Genomic DNA, 23223 nt, shown 5'->3' on the forward strand with positions numbered 1-23223 from the left:
ATTTATGCCTTCATCTCTTCAGTATATTGCAATGGTTCTCAACCCTTTCCACAGGGAATTCCAGGCACTGCAAGCGGCTCTGTATCATGCTCCTGAAATGAGCGTGTGGATGCAACAGTTGCCATCTGCATGAAGAATATGATTTAATTGTTTTAATGCAATAAAATGGGTAAATAATGACAGTCACAGACACAAAACCCAACAGATTATATGTGTGTCTAGTAACGCCTCCTATAACCACGTACTGAAATCACAAGGTTTATCAACTCAACAAGGAAAACTCTCAACATTCGATATTTGTGGAACCAAACAGCCTCATTCACAGTTTTGGGTGCCTCTTACAAGAATACCGGAATTTTGAGGTTTTTTTTGCTATTCGTTCATGGTTTAAATGTTCTAGATCCACTTGATGGACATGTAGAAGCGTTGAAAAATATAACACCTCTAATAGGTGTGATCATGCATACACCCACAATCCTTAGACTTTATATGTGCCGCCGAGGTACCTAGCAGGCATAGGACTGCACAAAGTAGACTTTAATCTTAAAATGTCCTGAACTAAAGCCTATCAAGAGTAGGGCATTAAATCACTTCATAAGCTTTACGTGGCGTCTGCATATGTGGTGGAGTTGCCCCAGAATTAACTACTGTAGTTTATGAAAAGGATCTTTAAAGAGATCAAAAATATTACACGGGTATTTTAGCCGGGAAATGCGGTTTTCATGCTGGTGGAGGCTGGTGAATTGGAGCAAGTATCCCTCGACATAGTGTACGAAAACCTTAATTAAGCATCTCATTTTTTTTCCCGCCAACAATATCTTAGCTGGAACGTGGAACCGCGACCCTCCCATCCCAACTATGGAAGAATGGTGGGAAAGAGTAGAATATATTGGAATAAATGGAAACGCCAACGTATTGCCTTGAATATCAAGTCTAGCGATTTTTGTTTTGAACTGACCTATTGGGTCGAAAATACCAAGTTTCCTCCTAACCCGAATGATGTAACGTATCAACATTGTGTGGATACAGAATAAAGGGGATTATTAGTCAATTTTCCGGTGCTCCTGTATAGTACATTGAACGCTCTTGGATATTAACCTCTCTAATTGTTTATTTACCTTGTTGTTTTATTTTAAATCTCCCTATTGTTATGTCAGGTTAACGGCAATTTACAATGTATACTGTAAGTCATTTATTTTTTTTGTATCAAACTTTTTATTGGCATCAACACTTACAGACATGGGTACAATATAGTCATCGGCACATGACTGCATGACTTCAGTTGGTTCAATTTGGTGTTGGCCAATAGGGTTTTCTATTTCGGGGTGAGGGTGGGATAGACAAACAGAGGGGAGAGGGGGGCTGGAGTGGAAGGGGGGAGGCATGGGAGTGAGGGGGTCTCCGTGGGTCTCCTGTATAAGTCATTTTTAAATCTGAATTGTATGTTATCTACAGTGTTTAATGAGCTTTGACATCTTGTATAAGGCAGGAAACTTACAATAACATTTGAATAAAAAATGGTATATGTGTGGCATTTCATTTCTGTTTAGACTTAATATTTTCTGGTTCTTATCTTGATTATCATGCCCAACCCCTTCCTCTGTTATGTTCTTTACAGCCCAAACTACTCCACTTACATTACTATCTTTAGACCAGGGGTGGCCAACTCCAGTCCTCAAGGGCCACCAACAGGTCAGGTTCAGGATATCCCTGCTTCAGCAGGAGTGGTTCAATCAGTTATTATGACTGAGCCAATGATTGAGCCACCTGTGCTGAAGCAAGGCTATTCCTAAAACCTGACCTGTTGGTGGCCCTTGAGTACTGGAGTTGGCCACCCCTGCTTTAGACTTAAAGAATAGCCTTTAAAGGGCTAGTCCCACTAAGTAAAAAAAAAAAATGTTGCATTATTAGCTCTGGAGAAATGCAGAGTTAAAAACAATACTCCAGGGCATATCAAAGACGTCTTAATAACTCAGCCTTGGTCACAGCTAGCATGTCATTTTTATTTCATTTTTCTCTCATTTGGTTATGTTCTGCCAGCTACCGTAGCATTAAAGAAAAGCAAGTAGTATCAATTAAAAAGCAACGGTAAAAATTACATAGGATGTGACATAGTGCTGAAGGTTCATAAGTGATTACAATTTCAGTATATGTTGCAACATGGGATTGTCCTGTCCTCCTTTTTAGCACTGAAGGAGTTAAAGAGCGATTGAACGCAACGCTGGAAAAATACTATACGTTGGTCGGTAAGCGGAGTACGGTTTGGTGGACTTGGCTTTGTTACTATTTCTCGCCACGGCTTTTAAAAAGATATTTCCTCCGTGGCCTCATTCCTATGTCATATGTCAAGGCCGCACGATGATAAATGACTCGAACGTACAAGGTGTCAGGGATATGGGTCAGATGTTATCTTAAGAGGGGCCTAAAAAGCATGACGGCTTATTGAAACGTGCAGCAAATTCTGCGTGTAATTGCCTTTCAGAACTAAAAAGGCTTTAAGAATGCTTGTCAAACTAAATTAGTGTCTTTTTGTCCAGGGGGGGGGGGGGGGGGGGGAGACGTGTTTTGAGACTTTTTTTTCTTTCTCTCAGATATATAATTGAAAGAAGACCAGCAATTCGTGGATTGTAAGACTAAGGAAGGATAAAAGAGTAAAGGGAGATAAGGAGAAAGCGGATGTCAGGGGAAATTCTTTTTTTGCCTCAATATTCATGGAAATATGAGGGACCGCAGGTACTGTAAGTGATTGGAACATGAACACAGGGAAGCTGGATACAACCCTGGGGACGGCTTCCAAATCCGCAACTGGATGAAGCACGGTGAGGTCGGACTACGGGCGCCATATACTCAAGAAACAGCAACTCATGTGTCCGACATTAACAGCTGGCAAAAGACTAGAATTACTTCAGATGGGAAGATACAGAACATGTCTACCATCTTATAGGAGTTAAACCTAGCATTAAAACACTGAAAGCAGATTGTGTCAAACAAATGAGATAGACAGATGGTTGGACAGACAAACAGAACATTGGATGGATAGACCGAGAGGCAGATAGATGCTAATTTATAGATTGATTTTTTTTATTGCATTTCCTATTTTAGAATTAAACTAACAGAGTCCTAGTGGGAAATGTTATCAAACCTTCCCTGCTACATCCCTCATTACTTAAACTGTCCAATCGGGTGCTGTTTTTTCGCCTTATGCAACTACCTTAGCAGCAGGGAGAAACTGTCCTGCCTTCTCACCTCTCTCCCCTATAATCTATCCTAAATGAATCACTCTACTATTTCCGAAATCTGTCTCAGCGTCTCCTCTGCTGAAATCACTGTCCTGGCTTCCTATAAAATCCCGTATCACACACTCAATTCTCCTCCTCTCTTTTAAAGCTTTACACTCTTCTGCCCCTCCTTACATCTCAGCCCTAATTTCTCGCTATGCACCATCACGACTCTTGCGTTCTGCTCAAGGATGTCTTTTCTCTACCCCCTTTGTATCTAAAGCCCTCTCCCGCCTTCAACCCTTCTCACTGACTGCCCACACCTCTGGAATGCCCTTCCCCTCAATACCCGACTAGCACCCTTTCAATCAACCTTTAAGACCCACCTCTAAACACAACTGCTTAAGGAAGCATATGAGTAGCTCCATGGCTGATAATTAACACCTCATACATAAACCTTGGCCCCTTGCAGACGCACTTACCAAAACACCCTCCTACTGTCTCTGTAAGTTCTTTCTACCAACCAATTAGATTGTACGCTCTTTGAAGCAGGGACTCCTTTTCCTAAATGGTACTTTTGTCTGAAGCCCTTCTTCCCATTGTGTTATTTGTATTACTTGTTATTTATATGATTGCCACGTGTATTACTGCTGTGAAGCGCTATGTACATTAATGGCGCTATATAAATAAAGACATACATACATACAAGTGGCTCAGTGAGTAAAGACACTGACTGGCACTGAGAGTTTGAAGCAGGGGAGCCTGGTTCAATTCCCGGTGTCGGCTCCTTGCGACCTTGGGAAAGTCACTTTATCTCCCTGTGCCTCAGGCACCAAAAACATAGATTGTAAGCTCCATGGGGCAGGGACCTGTGCCTGCAAAATGTCACTGTAAAGCGCTACGTAAAACTAACAGCGCTATACAAAAACATGCTAAAAAAAAAAAGTACATTGTCCATTCGCTGTTCCCAGGTACTGTATACGTGTTGTTCCTTTGCTTACCACATCTGCTGTCCACACGTATTTGCCCCGTGCCACACGAGTCCTGAGAATCCGACAGCCTGGGCATCTTTTTAGCCACTTCAAAGTCTCTCCCGGACAGGCGGACGTGAAAATGCTCTTTGTTGATCGCCTTCCTCAAGGTCCTGATTGTCTTGCGAAGCCTTTTCTCTGCTTTTCTCCTCACACAACTGAAACTGCACGACTCTAAGAGGGTGGCAAAAAAAAACAAAAAACCCCGAAGGCGTATTTAACCATCGCGTATTCTCACTGGGAGACACTTCACCCTTTCGCTACCGGAGGGGGTCAATAAGTGCTTTTTATGCTCCATTTACATTCATCAACATATGCAAACACTGTATACTGTAGATTTCCCCATTGCCTAATAAATGTGATTCCATAATGTCTTCAACCCAACAAGTGCAAGTAACAAAACAGGAGATACTTGTTTGCAAGAAAGTGAAGCAGGAAATGACTTAGAAAGAAGACACGCGCTGTTAAGAATCCATTGCAGGATTGTATTTCTTTTGTTTGTTTTTTTTGCTCTGTTTGCAAACCAACCTGTCACCTCCTTGCGGTGGGTTTCCAGCTCAAGCTCTGCCGTTACAAAGATCTCTCGGGCAGCAGCTGTCTTCCTTCCACTGGCTCTGTTCTTGCACGTTATGTTTACGAAGCAGAAACTCTCATACACAAGATTTTGTTTTTCTGTGTGAACAAATCAGATCAAAGAGAAGCCAGAGCTGTTCAACATGTTATTGTGTGCAACCGTTTCTTACACAACTGCATCAGCGCTTCCAAATGCAATTTCACATTTTGTTCATCACAGTTTTCTTCGTGAACGAGTGGCTGAGGAAAGAATGTGGTTTTTGAGGAAAGTTAAACATGACGCACACACCAAGTTTACCCTTCCATTTGCTTCAGCCCTTGCATTTTCCTTGTCGCTTACTAGATGTTTGGGGAAAGCAGACTCCAAAATCACACTCAATAGTTTCAGATATTTATTTTATTTTCAACTTCCACATCCCGTTCATATCCTTTATTGTGAAGCGTTCTCTCGTGTTCTTTGTTTTGGTGAAAAACTGATCAAAGACAAGTGGTAGGTCCTCTTAAAAATGGCCCCTGTTGTACATTTTTCTAGCTCAAGTATATATTTATGCGTTACCGAGTTAGGTCGGCTTTTTGCTGCTCTAACCTTTGACCCTACTGATGCTGAGTGCGACCCAGCATCTGCCTGAGATATTCATGTGCTTGTTCAAAGTCGTCTTTTTGAGGATTTTTCTTGTATTGAAATGCTTTTAAAAAATAAAATAAAAACAACCTCTTGAAAGATGTAACACGCCGGGAGGATGTTTGTTTATCTTATTTTCATAAACTCAACAATAGTAGCTGCGGGACATTACTACATACAGAGGGAAAAAAACGTGGGGAAAAAGAGTCTCTTGACAAAAGGGTTACTGCCCGAAACGTTGAGTCTCTTCGGGTGTGTGTGTTAGCTGTGCAAGTTTTTTCCCGTCTATATTTGTACTGTGTCATTATATATTAGGGTGACCAGTTTTTTCAGGGATTATCCTGGTTTTTGGGATTGGGATTGTGTCGCGGTGACTCTTTAAAAAGTTTCAAAATGTCCCGGGCTTTACGTGCCGATCGCGAATGCGCTACCGCCAAGAGCCGATTGTGCAGGCGCAACCAGCAAGAGCCGTTCTGGCACATGCGCGATAGTCTCTTGCCGGCTGCGCATGCGCAATAGGCTCTTGCCTTGTGCGATCGGTGTGAGTTGTTCGCGCATGGTCACCCTATTATATATCATTATTGACTGTGTCACTTTTTTGTATAAGCACGCTTCAATACAATATTGATTTATCTAAGACTGGCGACCTTCCTATCTTTATATAACTAAGATTGAGATTTGTTTCCCCACATTTTTTTCTATATGTTCTCGATGCTAAGAAGGAAGTTTCCTTTATAGGGGACATTGAGACGTTACCAGTTCTTTGCATATAGCATTTTTTGCATACACTTGGATTAGTACAATATTGAGAATTTATATTATACCGGTGGTCTTAAATCCAACAGGGAGAGTGCGCTTATTTCATTACATACACTACAACATACAGCCACATTCACAGATGCATAACTTTAGAGAAATATATTTAGATTTCTGGCAAGACCCATATATTCCAAACTAAAGACAGCAATTCAAAAACTATTTTCTCTTTTACGTTGCAATCGGACCAGAAAAGGATGTTATCAAAGTCTTGCTGCCTTTTTACAACATATTGATCAATGAATATATTCAATTTCTTTCAATGGGAAACACTGGCATAATACAAGATTCACTTGCCGCATTGATATCACTAGGTTTTTGCCAACCCTGCCCAATATAGAGAGAGGGGCTGTTAGGAGATTCTGTCTGACAACTCAAGCTGATCCAGCCAGCAAAGTGTCCCAAACTGGGGGGCCAGCTTGTCTACTGGTGAAAGCTGGAATAATCTTCAATAACTGTCCCTTCTGTGCACAACTTGCATATCAAAGGGCTCGCCAGCAGACAGCAATAACATCAATAAGCAGTGCGTCTCTCTGGATTCACATGGGTGGTGTTCAAGGTACTGTAGGATATGGACATGACATAAATATGGACGTTTGAAATAAAAAAAATTATGAATGGGATCATGTTGATTTCAATAAAAGCGATCATAACCAGCAAAAGGATTTGTGGGAAATATGACAAAGTGTTCAAGGGATAACACGCGCAGGAGTCCAGCAGCACAGCATTTAAAGTCGGGGTGGCCAACTCCAATCGCCACCAACAGGGCAGCTTTTCAGGATATCCCTGCTTCAGCACAGGTGGCTCGGTCTTCAACTGAGCCACCTGTAAAAGACAACACACACTGGACCCCAGGAGTGCAGTATTTATAAGATAACACATATTTAAACCAGATATGGAATAGTTGGCGCTATCCGTCTCCGTAACTACAAACTCGTTCACATGCTAAGTGGTCCCCCCGGAGTTCTGCAGTATTGTGTTGGGCTTCGTCGTACCTGATATTTTCTGCTGAACGAGCTCTTGAAGCACCTCGGTGTTTTTCAATCTGCAAGTGCCTTCGTTTAGTTTAAATGTTGAACTTGTCTTAATTGTTGCAACATCTACATAAAAAAAATAAATACAGAATTATTTTCCTTGGCATTGCAAAGACCTTTGAAAGCAGAGGTGGCCAGTATCCATCAGAATGCTAGTGTCCCTTTAACAGGCAGTCCAAGCAACTTAAAAAAATAAAATAATTAGTTTTTCTTTTACTATATGCAGCCTTTGATTACCTTAATTAAAAACGAATTACTTAAGCTGCCGATTGATTCATTCCCCATTGATCGATTATCACAATTCTGCTTCGCAAGGTTCACTAAATGGCTGGCTTTCAGTTTCAAATCAATCTTTCAGTCAGTGTAACTCAGCAGCTACAATGTATTCTCATATTACTAAGGGAACATTATCTATTGTTACTGTTTGCAGCTCAAACTGCTGGGAACATTAGCAACCAATTATCACAAACAGGAAAGTGTTACAAAGATCTTGCACTGCTGGGGAGGTGGGCTAAAGCCTGCTATAGAAATCAAAGGATGCTCAGTATGTTAAAACTCATTTAAAATGTCATGGAGTTGAATTTTAAAATGAAAAAAGGTAGTAAGAATTCTAATCTAAAACCACATACACATACATAATCTAATACCACAGAACTGATTTATTTAAAAAAAAAAAAAAAAAACACATGTAGTATATTGCTGGGATTGCTCCTTTAACATTAATCTAAACAGAAAATTCCCCGAGTGCCTCCTTTTAGCATTCGGGCCCAGGAGGACTTTGCAATTTTGTTTGTCACTGGTCGGTACCAAAATGAATAATTTTGCGTTCGTGCCCTCGCACTGTATTGATCCTTTTGAGTCTGTAGTTAGTTGCAGCTAGCTCTGAGACACTGGAATTGATCGTGTTACTCTCATTTAGGCAGTGCTGGAAGTGTGATAATACCAGCGCGATGATCCCCAACCGGTCGGGTGCGCCTCCCCAGGAGGGCGCGCCTCCCCAGGAGGGCGCATCCGGATTTCAGGGGAGGAGTGTGTAGTTTGAAAAAACATATTCGCTATTACAATATCATTTTTTTTTTATTTGAAAATTTAAAAAATATATAACAATTCTACCTATTGCTTTCTTACTATAGAAAGTACGCAGCTTATTGCCTCATCCCCTGACGCGCAGTAATGCACCTATTATCTTTCCTTTATCTTTCCTTAGATACGAGTTATGCTGTAGAGTTCTCGTGTGTGGAAACCGTCACGCGGCATACTGTCCCGCTACTGCATTGTATTCTATTTTAAGGTGATTTCTTGGTCTATTTCAAATACAGTATTGTTTGTAGTGCGCACAAAAAGAAGTCTGGGAATAAATGTGAACATTTTTCCAACACATTGAAGTTGTAACATATGAATATGCTCATAAAACAGCAGCATCCTCAATGGTCACATGGTCTGTCACATTGTCGCAATTAGATTGTAAGCTCTTCGGAGCAGGGACTCCTTTTCCTAAATGTTACTTTTATGTCTTCTCCCCTTTATGTGTTATTTATATTATTTGTTATTTATATGATTGGCACGTGTATTACTGCGGTGAAGCGCTATGTACATTAATGGCGCTATATAAATCAAGACATACATACATTGATAACAATTTAAGCAAATAATGTATGTTTAATGTTAAAAAAAATGTGAAGGTCAAAATAAATATCTTTTTTTCTAAATTTACAAATGCCTTCATTTTTTTTTTAGTTACAATATTTCACGTTTCAAATAAAATGATTGGGGAAGCAGGTTTGAAGGGGGGGGCATGGGTTAAAAAAAAGTTTGCAAGGGTATGAAGTGCCACTATTCTATATTTCTACACCCCAAATACCACTGCTATTCTTTCATATGCAAACGTTCTCATTGGCTTTCTTTTCAAATAAGACAAAACAATCACTTGGAAGTCACATTACCTGCACCAGTGGACTCGTTGTTTCTCAGCTGTTTCGTTTTCAACAGGGCAGGTGATCCACAAGTAATAGTGAAGGCATCTGGCAGGCCTGCAAAAGGAAATAAAAGGCACTTAAGTGCATGTAAAATCACCCAGAACAACCCTCAAACAGTCTAAAACGTTGACGCTATCCTTTCAATGCAACTGGGGTCTGCAGTGCAAACCAATGCACTGCCGTCCGCTCTGGCAGCAAAAATGGTTAAACGCATGATTAAATTACTATCTGCAATCAAACCAGGTCTACAAGAAGCATTCCTGATACCAAGGGAGATATGTAACAAACTGGTGTTAACAGAAGGTGTTCTATGGAGTTGCACTGCAGGTAGGTAGGAGATACCAGTTTCCCCCCCCCCCTCTATGGTAGGAGTGGAATCTTGCGCATGCGCGTAATAGTGAGTCGTACTCAGCGCTGCCATATTTCTACTACTACAATTCTGGACGAATTCATGGCTCTACTAAACCTTTCAGTGCTGAATAACTTTGCATCATAAGTGGAGGCTTGTATTTACGTTAAAAATAGGTGGTGATGATGATGATGATGATGATGATGATGATGATGATGATGATGATGATGATGATGATGATGATGATGATGATGATGAATAACGGATTACAGTTGTGTTTAACATATCCCTTCTGACTGTTGGAACCATGGTATGTTTTCTATATATATTGAAATGTTATACTCACCAGGAACAGAATGGATATCGGATTGGCAGGCTAAGAGACACCTTTCATTTCCGCCATTCTTAACACAGCGCAGAAAGGCTTTTGGAGACGCAATGCGCGGCAGGAGGCTCTCTACTTCTAAACAGAATAAAACACAAAGGCAAATGGCAAGAGTAAAAACCACTGGCATGCACATGTGTTATGGTTGCCAACCCTCCAGGACCATCTGGGAGCCTTAAAGAAGTACAAATTCATCTGCACTGCATAGCACTGAGTGGATCTGACTTGTGCTGTCATTTTTGGGTTTTCTGAGGTCTACATTGACCAGAAAATGTATGAAATGTCACGGTGTTTGCTGTAGCGGAGTCCTTGTACCGTGACTTGCTTTGACATTTGCAGTGTGTGGAACAGTCTGTAGCTCTCTCAAAGTGAAAAGATCACACACATATTCGCATTGGATGAGCCTTCCAGAATGGGGGGAGATCAGCTGTCCAGAATATTGTTATGTTAGTTGAAGAAATGTAGGAACATTTTCAAATAATCTCTTTCTGAGACCCATTCAGTTATGAGAACGTTTCACTTAGACACCTCCAGAATACAACTGTATTTAATGTGTTTGGAAATGTTACATGGTGAATGGGCTTTTCCGAAGTGTTTGAATATTAAACCTTGAAATGATTGAAGCCGTAAGCCCCAGCAAATGTATTTGTAAGAACTCCAGTGTGTGCAGTATACAGAGTGTCTAAAAACAGCCCCACACACTCATTGTGCTTCAGTCCGGAAGCCCCTTCATTGATGAATTGTTTTACGTTACTTTTGATGATAGCCATGGATTTTGTTGGCTTTTTTTAAACTGTTGATATCTGGCTACCACCCCAACTGTGTACAGCAGATGTTTGGTTCCCAAAACTCTGACTGGGGGGCCATTTGGGCTTGCAAAAAAAATTATTTTAGTGTGAAAAAGCCTAAAGTAATGTCACTTAAACCTGCAGGAATACATCCACCATGAATTGGCAACCTTAACATCGGTACCATGCATGCAGCTGTTACCAGGGTACAGCAATCAAGCAGTATCAGATATTCCAAGCTGTGCACATCAAGGATTAATACGGATGTGAATCTATCCACCTTTTTCCAACATGACCATGCACCCCCACACATAAGCAGTCCATACAGGGTTACAGTCATGCAAATCACCAAGGCATGCATTGTAAGGCTGTTTGCAATATAATAGCGTGCAGGGTATTTTTTTTTAAAAGAAGCGCATAAAAGAAAAAGAAGAAAAAAAAGTAGCAAATGCCCACAAAGTATCTCCTGTTTTTCACCAGTATTAACAACAAGGTTTTCAATGCGTATAATAAGGTAAGTCAACATATAATTGTGATAATTATCCATGCTCATTGATTAATCCATTGGGTGCTGGAGAGGCCTGTAACACATTATATCAACAAGGAACTCAAAGATCTGCAGGTTCCGGCAACATCGATGGGATTATAACTCATTTAGAGTGTTATGGGAGTCACCATATAGTCGGAGTTATCTTACCAACGCAGTCCTTTTTGTTCCAGTGTAACCTGTAGCGTGAGTGACACTGGCAATGAAAGACCCCGAGAGCATTCACGCACATCTGTTCACAGCCTCCATTGTTGATGCTACATTCATTAATGTCTGTGAAAAAGAATAGATAAAAAAAAAAAAAGGATGAAATGATTGACATTTGTTAAATACTCTCATGCTCTCGTGTGCTCTGGCAGCAGCGGAGTTCAGTTTCATTCCATGCAAAGTTTATTATTATAATCCTCATTTATTTATAATGCGCCAACATATACCATAGCGAAGTACAATAGGGTAGGAGGACGAAAAAAATCTAAAATAATAAACATGAACATACATTGTTACAGTGGATAAGGAAGATCTTGCCCCAAGGAGCTTACAATCCATGAGGAAGGGTAAGTGGAAATGCAGGGTATGGGGGGGTGGGGTGGGGGGTGAGAAGTTTGGTGTGTCTAGGAAGGTTAACAAAGCAGCTGTAATACCAGTGAACAGCAGCAAACAGCTGACTTTGGCTGCTGACTTTGGTGCGACGCAGATGTAGGCTCAGCGGCGGATTTCCAGATCCGCCGCCCCATGGCACTTACCTGGTGCCGCCTCCCCCGTGCTGCCGCTCTCCGTCCTCTTCGAAATCACAGTGTCAAATGATGCTGCGGGAACGTCACCGACGCGACGTCACACGGCGTCTCATTGCCATTGCAACGTGACGTCATTTGATGCTGCAGAAAGGAGGCAGCAGGAAGGCGGAGACGGCAGCGGGTAACGAACTTCCCATCAGGCCCGAGAGTGCAGCCTCTGTGTATGGGGTCGGCAAAAGGCACGGGCCTATTTGGCCTAATGGGAAATCCACCTCTGTGTAGGCTGAGGGTTCTGAATGAAATCAGCTGTGCTATGGAGAGGGCGGAAGTCTAGTATTATAAGCCTGACACAGAAACTACTTATGTAAAAAGAAACCATCATGTGGAAATATGAAGGCGAGTCTTTTCTTCAGGCGACTTCAGCATGTAAAATATAGAAAATGACACGAGGTCGAAGAATATCTCACTTATTTAAAATATATTTTACCAGGAAGCATACACAGCGATGTGCAAAAATAATTTACAATCCCCGTAGAATTCTGCGACTCAACCGAAATTAAAATGCAGAAGCTGTTCGGGGGCCACAGAAATACGGCAAAGAATTAATGCAGAAATGTCCCCAAATATTCCAAACTTAGAAGAAGAAAAAAAATCACAGCTTTTAAAATATTATTCTGAGAATTGCATGGAGGACTGAATATCAACTAGCAATAGGATACATGAATAGTTCACTCCTGTTCCATGTTACTGCTGTAATAAATGGCACTTTCATAAACCGAATCTAGACTTCCTCATACAAGGTGCCCAAGAAATCATCAATCAAGTTGGCATCTATGCATATGTGTCTACACGGCGAATGTGTCACCGAGAAATGACATGGCATTAGATATTCATATTTTTGACGTTGGGACTTTTTTTTTTATTAGGCCAACAGGAAAATCCTTCAAAAACAGGGTTAGATGTTATACCACGAATGTCCACAATTTGGTTATGCCAATACAGTACTTCATTACTTCAATTAACACACACATTCCCAGCACGCTCTAACTCCAACACCCACCACATTATATATAATATATATATATATATATATATATAATGTGTGTAAGGGGTCACTCCCGGTTCCCCTGATCTTCCCTTGCCCCCTGCCTTACCCCTGTGCCAGTGGGGGAAGGGAACTGCGACTTCTCCCGGTTGGTGCCACCATCTTGCTTGGCGTCACCACGTTGGGGATGCTCGCGCATGCACGAAGGGTTGCGCTTGTGCAGAGAGCCGCGGCAGCCATCTTAGTACAAGTAGGAGAGGGGCGGACGAGCGCGCGCGGCGCAGCGAGCCCCAATAGTTCACGCAGGCGCAGGGAGGCATTGCGGCGGCCATTACAGGTAGTGCAGGCGCACGGAGAGCTAACGGCGACCATTACATTGTTGCGCGTGCGCAGTACCCATAGCACACGCGGCCCTAATGTCAAAGAGGCCCCTAAGGGACTACAACTCCCAGCAGCCTCTGGGAACTGCCCTTTCACCCAGATCACATGCAGCCAGACAGCAAATAGGGCTGGTAGCTTCTCCTGCTGGAGAAGGATACAATGTTGCACACAGACCATGCGTGGCAGTTGGATCTAGGAAGAGATTGGGGAAGGTAGTGTACAGAGAGCAGTGCTCTGCTGTACTAGGCCACAGAGAATACCCCAGGCACAGGTAGGCCCCACTCCCCACTAGGTTAGTGGGTAAGTTCATAGGGACAGCCCCTTAGGTAGGGACCCTGCCCTTAGCTGAGTGTGAGTCTAGTCAGGGACACAGCTGCAAGTGCTGTGTGCTCTGACAAGAAGAGACAGTGTTGCTTTGCAGTGCAGCACAGCAGTTAGTTGACAGTTTCAGGAAAGGCCCCTTCAGTGGAAGGGGGGGTTTGCTTTCCATAGTACACAGTTTTAAGTGATATCACCGGTGCCAGTTGCACGCAGTGATCGCGGCCTGCGTCTGGGCTCAGACAGGCTCTACTGCAAGAGACATTCTGTGGGTGTGACGCTCCACGAGGGAGACACCTCACGCGGAGGCGGATTCCTGTTCCTGCGTCAGACCCTTTTCGAAGATCTTTACACCCGGGTGCAGACGTGTGCCCGGGCAGGTATCTGCCCGGGTGCAGCGCTGCCCAACCTCATCTCATCTAATGGGCAGCGCTGTCTCACACTTGGGTGGGAGGGGACTTTGGGGACACTTGGGACTTTGGTATATGGCGTGGGGTTATTCCTCATGAGGAGCAGTGTTACAGGGCGACACTGAAGTACTGTTGACGACATGTGATGTGATGTTATGGTTATGTTTCATATACAGTAAACTGTTCTCATATATATTTCGGTGTATGTGCTTACTGTGTATGTGGGTCCTGTGTAGGGAACATTCTACACTCCTAGAATCCTACACAGGTGGAGGCGCTGTAAATAAGATCATTCCAGAGGATTCACCCCAGGCTCTCACTGGCGGAGGCTCAGGCCTCCTGTGAGCCTAACAGGTATATTACCATACCTGGTAACATATAGGTCCCCCCTCACATGCACTCTATATGCGATTGGGTGGGGGAAAACCCGTTACATATATGTATATATATATATATATATGTCAATAAGAGTGCTACTGAGCGTGGCCAATGTATACAAACAAAAGACAGGGGTGCCCAATGCTACATCCAATTGACAAAACATATAAAGTAATAAGTATGAAGTTTAAATACTTCAATGATAATAATAATAATAATAATATTTACTTGGTTATTTAGTAAAACCCTTTGGCCAAAGCGTCATAAGCCTGCATACCACGTCAAGGTATAATAACCAAATACAGATCCTAACACTAAAACTGTGAACCCTTCCTTTTACCTCTGTAAGAGGGGAAGCAACTGCAGTGAGTCCTGTCCATTTAGCAAAATGCTAGAACCTCCCAAGTTGAAAAGGTGGGGAGGGGTAATTTTGGTTATAATTTTGGTTTACCTTGACGTGGTATGCAGGCATAAGACGCTTTGGCCAAAGGGTTTAACTAAAAAAACAAGTAATTATTACTATTATGAAGTATTTAAACTTTATACTTATTACTTTATATGTTTTGTCAATTGGATGTAGCATTAGGCACCCCTGACTTCATTACTTCAATAAGATAATATTAGTAATGTGATCATTTAACCAATTGAGTTCTGTTGAGGCAGCAACACATTAGAGCAGGGGGCGCAAACTTTTTTCCTTGCACTCCCTGCAGGCGGTTCCCCTCTCTCCGCGCCCCACGCCCGCTTACCTCGGCTCCGGCGGCATGACGGCACGTTGCCATGGCGACGCGTCTAAGAAGCCGCCGGAGCCGAGGTAAGTCAGGTTTACAGAGGCCTTCGTCGCTTCCCGGGCACTTAATTTAAGCGCCTTCCGGAAGCGCTCGGGGCCTGTAAACCCCGCCCCCCCCCACAGACAGTCGTGCGCCACCCCCCTGGAGGACGTGCCCCTCATTTTGCGCACCACTGCATTAGAGCAGGGGCGGCCACAGTCCTCAAGGGCCACCAACAGGTCAGGTTTTAAGGATATCCCTGCTTCAGCACAGGTGTGTCAATCAGTGGCTCAGTCATTGATAACCTGACCTGTTGGTGGCCCTTGAGGACTAGAGATGGTCACTCTTGGCACAGAGGTGAAGGTCCTTATTCAGTAACCTGTGATAGAGCCAACTCAGCGATAGTGCACGAAAATACCCATTGACTTTAAAGCTGCAGTTCAAGCAATATCCTACGTGTGTGTGTGTGTGTTTAAATAGATCAGTTCTGTACTATGAGAAAATACTTGTAGCATTTAAAAAAATAAAATAAAAAGAATGTTTTAAAGACATTTTTAATGTTTCTAATGTAGGAAGCATTTCCAAAGTTCCCTTCTGATAGGCTCTGGCTCTTGAGCCCCGCCCTCTCTCTAGCAGTGAACCAATTGTATCTAGTAACTTCTCAGTCAATCATATTCCAGGAATACATTGCCACAATGCTGTGCAAGAACTGAATTAAATAGCCCCGAGCAAGCAATTACAGGAGAAGGGATCGATCTGCAGCTTAGCTAATCACTTGTCAGTGTGAGATCGTATTGATGCACATATTGAATGGGAATTTTTTTTTTTTTTAAACGGCAGCTTGAACTGCAGCTTTAATGTGCCTTTTTCGTGTGATAGCGCCGGATCACGTTATCGCAGCTTACTGAATAGTGCCCTGAAGGGGGCAGTTTGCTGGCAACATAATTAATCAAATGCAGCCATGTAATAACGTATCCGCCATTGTTAATGTGTTGTTTCTGAATTTTTACATATAATATTTTTGCAAACAAGTCCGGAAGACCTCCAGCAACAAACCAGGGAACGTGCCGTAGAGAGTAATAAAGTGCGCCTCCCATATGAGTCTCCGCAAGACCAAAGTCAGGCTCAACAAAGGTGTCAACTCTGCAAAAATCAAAATAGATGGAACAGAACTAGAAGAAGTCAAAGACTATGTCTACCTTGGCCAGCAAATAATGCATGGGTACCTTTTGAATGAAATCAATAGGAGAATGAAGATGGAATCTGGCCCGTATTTAGACATAGGCCTAAGGCGGCAAAATCAGGGGAGGGTAGCAAATTCCCGGGGGGGGCGGTTCTGCAGTTACAGAAGACCCGTTCTCTTCCCCACAACAATTAAACTCATTGCCGGGGAAGAGCGTTGGGCTCTTACCTCCTCTTGCAGCGTCGCAACGTCACATGGCAATGCGTTGCCATGACAACATGATATCCCGTTGTCATGGACTACGCGTGGCCACGTGATGCCGGGATGCTGCAAGAGGAGGTGGCCAGGGCGGCAAGAAGGTAAGTGCCTATGGGATGGCGTGGATTTGGAAGAAATAAGACAATCTTTCAAGGGAAACTTCCACTGCGTCTCAAGATGAAAGTGTTTTACCCGTGTATTCTACCTGTGCTCACTTATGTATGTGAAACTTGGACCCAAAATGTAAAGATAGTTCAGAAGCTTCAGAAAACTCATAGAAGAAGTATGGAGAGATGTATGCTGGGTATTACCTGAGGAAACAGGAACAATCATGAATGGATTTGAAAGCAATAAAAAAAAAATTGAGTGACTGCATCACACGTGTGAAGAAATTAAAATTACAGTGGGCAGGACACAACCAGAGAGAAAATGACAACCTTTGGACAATGATGGAAATCGACTGGATGCCAAGGGGTCTCAAAAGACCAACACGATCAAAAGTAAGGTGGGAGGATGAACACACGGAGAAGAAAAGCTTGCATCGGATGCACCTGCAAGATCATCGGGAGGCCTTCATCTATGTTACGCCGATGCTCGCCACAAACCGGGACCGGACCGCGGGGCTGAGGTGGGGTTATATAAACCCCGACCTTAGTCCACGCAGACTGATCCGGAGTGCGCAGTTCGTAGTCGTACATCGCAGGGTCAGGATTGGAGAAGGCAGCATCGTCGTTAATGAAGCAGGAGTTCGGCAACAGGAAGTCAGGAGTTCCCCGCTTCAGCGTGTGAGCGGCTTCTGCGCGAGGAGCGGCCTCGGTCCATGACGCCAATCTCAGCAGGAGGAGACAGCAGGCTGGCCGAAGTTCACCGCAGGGCAGCGTCGGGAAGAACCAACGCTTCAGTGCAGAAGTCCAAGGCAGGCCACTGCAAGAGGATAGCAGCAGGCCGCAGGAAAGGAAGGGTAGCCACTGCTAGGAGGGAATGCAGCAGGTACCAGTGCTGGCAACACCGCTTCAGCACAGACGTCCAGGGCAGGCCACTGCAAGGAGATAGCAGCAGGCCGCAGGAAAGGAAGGGTAGCCACTGCTAGGAGGGAATGCAGCAGGTACCAGTGCTGGCAACAACGCTTCAGCACGGACGTCCAGGAACAGGCCTCTGGATACTCAGGAACTTGGAAGGTAAGAACGCTAGGAGAGAGGCCTGGGGTGGTTTGTGGCAGAGACAGTAACATAGAGGTAGGAATGGTTATGCTCGGCACTGGTTCAGTGCCAACGCCCATGATATAAAGGGCGGAGATCCAATCACAGGAGGAGGGTGTGTGAGAATTCCTCCAATGAAAGAGCACAGGGCAGAAGCTGCAATGAGAGGCAGCACATGTGCCATAGATTGCCAGAGGAAGCTTGCAACTGCACAGGTCTGCAAGGCTATAGTCAAAGCCAGTAGTGGATTCCTTACAATCTAGCAGTGGCTCGAAGATGAGTTTATACATACATATACTGTGTGTCTATATATATATATTATATATATAGCTCAACCCCGTTATAGGACGATCTGCTACAATGTGGATCCGGTTATAACGCGGTGTGAGCGTGGCTCCAGATTTAGAACATTTCCAAGGTTTTTTTTTTAAATGCTTTATTGCTAACGGGCACACACGAAGACAGACAGACAGACAGACACACTAATGCCAGAGATACTGAGCCCGAGGTAACCCATTCCCTTACATTGGGGACCTGTCCTGAGAACAAATCGGACCAACTTCATTGTCTGATTACTGGGACACGTGGAACACCTCCTTTTTTCTTGGTTAACCCCTTGGCTGTCACACAGAATTTAATATTTACATGGCTGTAGCGTTATCCCTGACTCCACAGAGACTGATTCTCTCTGCTGATCTGCTCAGGAGGTGATGGATGAAGCGGAGGCCCCCCCCCCGCGCATGATGGCTGACCGGAAACCCTGATCACGGCAGCCATTTTCTCCCACCCCCACGATCCTCGTTATAATGTGGTCACATTATATGGACCCCATGCAAGCTGTATATATATATATATATATATATATATATATATATATATATATATACTTTTCAAGTATTCAAAAAAGCCTAACATTGCAACAACATATGCAATAGACTATACACAATTTTATGCTTTCTGCTTATAAATATATAACAACTACGTGTAGCTGTATTATTATATGTCTAGAGGTTTTTTTTGTTTTTTTCTGCTTTGTCCAAGTGTTGCCCTGATGGCAGCAAATGAGTTTAATAAAAGCAGCTCCCTGCTTTACCTCCTTCCTAGCCTATGTGTCATAACCACTTCCCCTAACCATACTGCTTTCTGTTTAACTATGTCTTCTCTTGGTGGGTTTAAATCACAGCCCTGCCAAGTACGAAAGTCAAGGCTGAAGATTGCATATGTCTAGAAGGTACGTGTCAGCCTGAAAAAAGCATTCCCTTCATTCATAGGAACTGATGACTTGCCACCTAAAAGTGAAATGTACAGTTCATATCTGTTATAATAGACCCACTGTACGAGCTGCTATGCAAACATATTTAATGGAGACAGATAAAAATAGTAAAGCACAGATCTACTCAGAAGACCACGGTTATGATACTGTTTCAGCGAGGCTCAGGGAGGGAGCAGCAGAAGTGGCTCTAGCTTATTGAGAACCCTAAAAAGGACTATATTTGTGGCCCTACTACTTTCTTATTAAAACTACCCGATATGATCCTTTATCTGCAATCAGGGTCAATACACATTTTAAAGCGGCAATGCATTCGCTACAGAAGTGCAGCCAATGTAGCGAGCCACGGTTATATTACAAATGTATAATTCGTAGGTTTCTGTTATCCAGAGCTTTGCAATGCATTATAGGGCAACCCAAACAATAGAAAAAGCATGAGTACGTTGTTGGCACGGCACAATCATACAGCATATTCACAGCCAAAGGAGACAAAAACCCAATGGAAAAATACAAGTTTGGGTATTTTTTACAGTGAAATGATGCATCATAATAACAACTTTATACGTGTTCGTATGATTAAAAAGAGTATTTTCTGCAAACACCGCATTAATATTTCACCAACAGCATTTAAGTCCACCAGTTGAATATTTGGGTGGTTTGGGATCATGACTAAGTGTTTTGCTTATGAATGTGCAGAACACGCACAGGCTTTGCTTACCTCCACAGTGTGTTAAGCCATACAGACTGTAACCTTTGTCACATGTGCACTCAAAGGATCCTGGGTGGTTGATGCAGGTGTGGTCACATGTTCGCTCAAAAGAGCACTCGTCAATGTCTGTAATTTGTAACAAGAATGCATTCTATTAGATCTTCCTGTCATTCACCAGCAAAAACAAACTCGCGATGCCCAGAGATGAACTGGAATTCATATTCCAGGTAGGTTAGGAGAGTGTAACCCAGCACTTCTCAATCACTGGTCCCCATATACTGTACAGCACTGTGATTACTGGAAAAGGTGTCTTTGCTGACACCTCTATTTGCAGAATAGGGTATAAATGCAAAACTATATCAATACGTGACATTAACACACTCTGTGAACCCTGGAGAACAGGTTGTGGAACCAACGTAAGCCAAATCGGCCAATTACAGAAAATGCCCATTCAAATCAATGGGAGTGTTCAGCTGATCTTACCGTCAGAGTTTATAGAATCAGCCCCTCCCTCTTCTAAGTCAGTGTTGACCCATATATATACTGTAGGTGTAGGTATATATATATGTAGGTATATATATATATATATATATATATATATATATATATATATATATATATATATATATATATATATATATATATATATATATATATATATATATATATATATATATATAGTCCTCGCTTCACACAATGCGTCCGCAAACCCGCATCGGAGACGAGACAGTCGGAAAGCGGGACCCATGTTAATCGGCGCTGGTTTAAGTCAGATGCGCGAAAACCGCGGCGGATAGTGAGTTTTTAGACTGCATTATGCGCCGTCGGAAACCGCATCTAACGGAAAGCAAAACGTTGGAAAGCGAGGACTACCTGTATATTTATTTTCGTCCACAACTCCAAAATCCCGCTCAGTTGGCCTTATGATCCTGAACTCCAATGGGAACTGTCTATGAGCGTTGCAATGGGTGCACATTTGAAGTAAAGTGTCTTAATACATTAACACAAAAAATGCCTCTATTTTAGCTCACATTTCTGCAAAAGTCCCTTGGCAAATCAATACTATTATCATCGTTTATTTGTAAAAGTAGACTTCTGTATCTGATACGGAGTTCTTATCCGGGTTCTGTCTGTGCTAGTTCAGAAATATTTGTACACCTACTAAATAACTGCTCAATTTGTATAATCCTTTCATATTCTGGGATCCCAAATTGTTTCTAGGTTCGAGGTTGTAGGGGTGAATACAGTAAGGGAATAAAAAAAATGCGTGGGGTAGATACAAGGCTATACTCAATATACAAGAAATCAAATAGGGTCCGAGTGGTTTTTATCTGCCATCAAATTCTATGTTTCTAGAAATGGATGCAATACAAAATGGCGCTAGTGTGTCAGCTTCCAGTCTGGGTCTCCATTAGAAATGGATGCAATACAAAATGGTGCACGTGTGTCAGCTTCCAGTCTGGGTCTCCATTAGAAATGCATGCAATACAAAATGGCGCTAGTGTGTCAGCTTCCAGACTGGGTCTCCATTAGAAATGGATGCAATACAAAATGGCGCTAGTGTGTCAGCTTCCAGACTGGGCCTCCATTAGAAATGCATGCAATACAAAATGGCGCTAGTGTGTCAGCTTCCAGACTGGGTCTCCATTAGAAATGGATGCAATGCAACATGGCGCAAGTGTGTCAGCTTCCAGGTTGGGTCTCCATTAGAACTGGATGCAATGCAAAATGGCGCTAGTGTGTCAGCGTCCAGGTTGGGTCTCCATGAGGCCTTTTCTAAATGACTCCTTATGTGCTTTGCTACACAAGGGAACCTTTTAGACTAGTATTATATACATCGCAAAGCACTTTACAGGCACATCCTTTGCACAGTTGTTCATTACCTTTGAGCGCAGGAGAGACAGATTTAGTAGGGGCTACAATGAGCGTCGCATATCTGCTCATTATCTCCCACCTCTCAATCATTATTTGAGACACGAGTAATTAGCGATATACCTTGGCAAGACTTCTCATCTGTTAACAATTTGAAGCCCGTTTTGCAGCTACAATCAAAACTGCCCACTGTGTTTCTGCAGGAGTGGTCGCATCCTCCATTGCTGATCTGGCATTCGTCAATATCTGAATCAAAACAGAGAACACAAACCGGTCAGATTTCCTTTCACCGTAAAAGAAACGTTTTCCCGAGAGTTTACTGCAAAGTGGAAATGAAAGGTGCCAGTCCCACGTAGCCAGCTGTACATATACAGGGTATCCACACAAAAAGAGGCATGGAACTCCTCTACAAGTAAATACAACAAGCCTCTTTTTGTGTGGATACCATGTATATACATATATTATTTTTAGCCGATCATCTCTATTAGTTATTATGATCAGTGTTCGACAAACCTATACATTTGCTCGCCCCGGGCGAGTGGATTTAACATCGTGGCGAGCTCCTATTGGCCCAAGCAGCACACGTTTGGTACTAGGTGGCGAGTAGATTTTTTTGTTCGGCGAGTAGATTTTTTGGTGATTTGTCGACCACTGATTATGATCACACATTTGGTGAAATCCAACTACAGCTCAACCCTGTTATAACGCAATCCGTTACAACGCGAATCCGCTTATAACGCGATGTAAGGGTGGCTCCCAATCTTTGCATGTTTGAATACTTTACAACACGATTATTGGTGTCTTAAATACTTTATTGTACAATGCATACAATTGTACATTATTTCTATCAAGATCAACTTATAACGCGATGTGATTCTTTGGACCCCAAGCACAGCGTTATAAGGGGGTTGAGCTGTATATTGTTCGGATGTGTCAAAGTAAAATCCCTCTTTGGATCTGTTTCCTTCTGCTTGAGGATCGACTTTCTGGCTTCCATTGGAAAGCAATGAAACAGTTCCTGATGTATGAAACAACCACTATACACGGCAGAGAATGTGTCATGTGGCTGAGCGCTTTTACTATCTTGCAACTCCGATCTATATTGAAGGTTGACACTTTTAGAAAAGCTGTGATGCAACACCGTTGCAATCAAGTAACAAAAACAAAAAAAAATTACCATGAAATGTACGATTTTGAAAAATGGCCAAAAGTATATATTTTTTAATTCGAGGCCTGCAGACAATTTTAGTAGCACATTTGCAGGCGTACATGAACAGATACTAAATGCCTGCAAACAATTCTGAATGAAGGACTTCTTTATTGAAACCCACAAATATTATTTCACATCCATCTGACC

The 23223-nt window shown here is 42.7% G+C and overlaps 1 protein-coding gene across 4 annotated transcripts in view; it reads right to left on the minus strand.

The window, feature by feature from the left end:
- Positions 1 to 23223, minus strand: part of SCUBE2 (signal peptide, CUB domain and EGF like domain containing 2) — a 94697-nt gene that overhangs the window by 25641 nt on the left and 45833 nt on the right. For 2 of the 4 annotated variants that reach the window (XM_075567064.1, XM_075567062.1), the window contains exons 9-16: positions 21990 to 22112; positions 20004 to 20120; positions 11490 to 11612; positions 9966 to 10082; positions 9238 to 9324; positions 7256 to 7360; positions 4778 to 4921; positions 4220 to 4423 (exon numbers count right to left, since the gene is read on the minus strand). In XM_075567064.1, coding sequence (XP_075423179.1) covers positions 4220 to 4423; positions 4778 to 4921; positions 7256 to 7360; positions 9238 to 9324; positions 9966 to 10082; positions 11490 to 11612; positions 20004 to 20120; positions 21990 to 22112 — 1020 coding nt within the window. The remainder of the gene's footprint in view (positions 1 to 4219; positions 4424 to 4777; positions 4922 to 7255; positions 7361 to 9237; positions 9325 to 9965; positions 10083 to 11489; positions 11613 to 20003; positions 20121 to 21989; positions 22113 to 23223) is intronic. The other 2 variants (XM_075567063.1, XM_075567065.1) reach the window with 2 other exon arrangements.

Source organism: Ascaphus truei, chromosome 12 (genome assembly GCF_040206685.1).
Source record: "Ascaphus truei isolate aAscTru1 chromosome 12, aAscTru1.hap1, whole genome shotgun sequence".
NCBI lineage: Eukaryota > Metazoa > Chordata > Amphibia > Anura > Ascaphidae > Ascaphus > Ascaphus truei.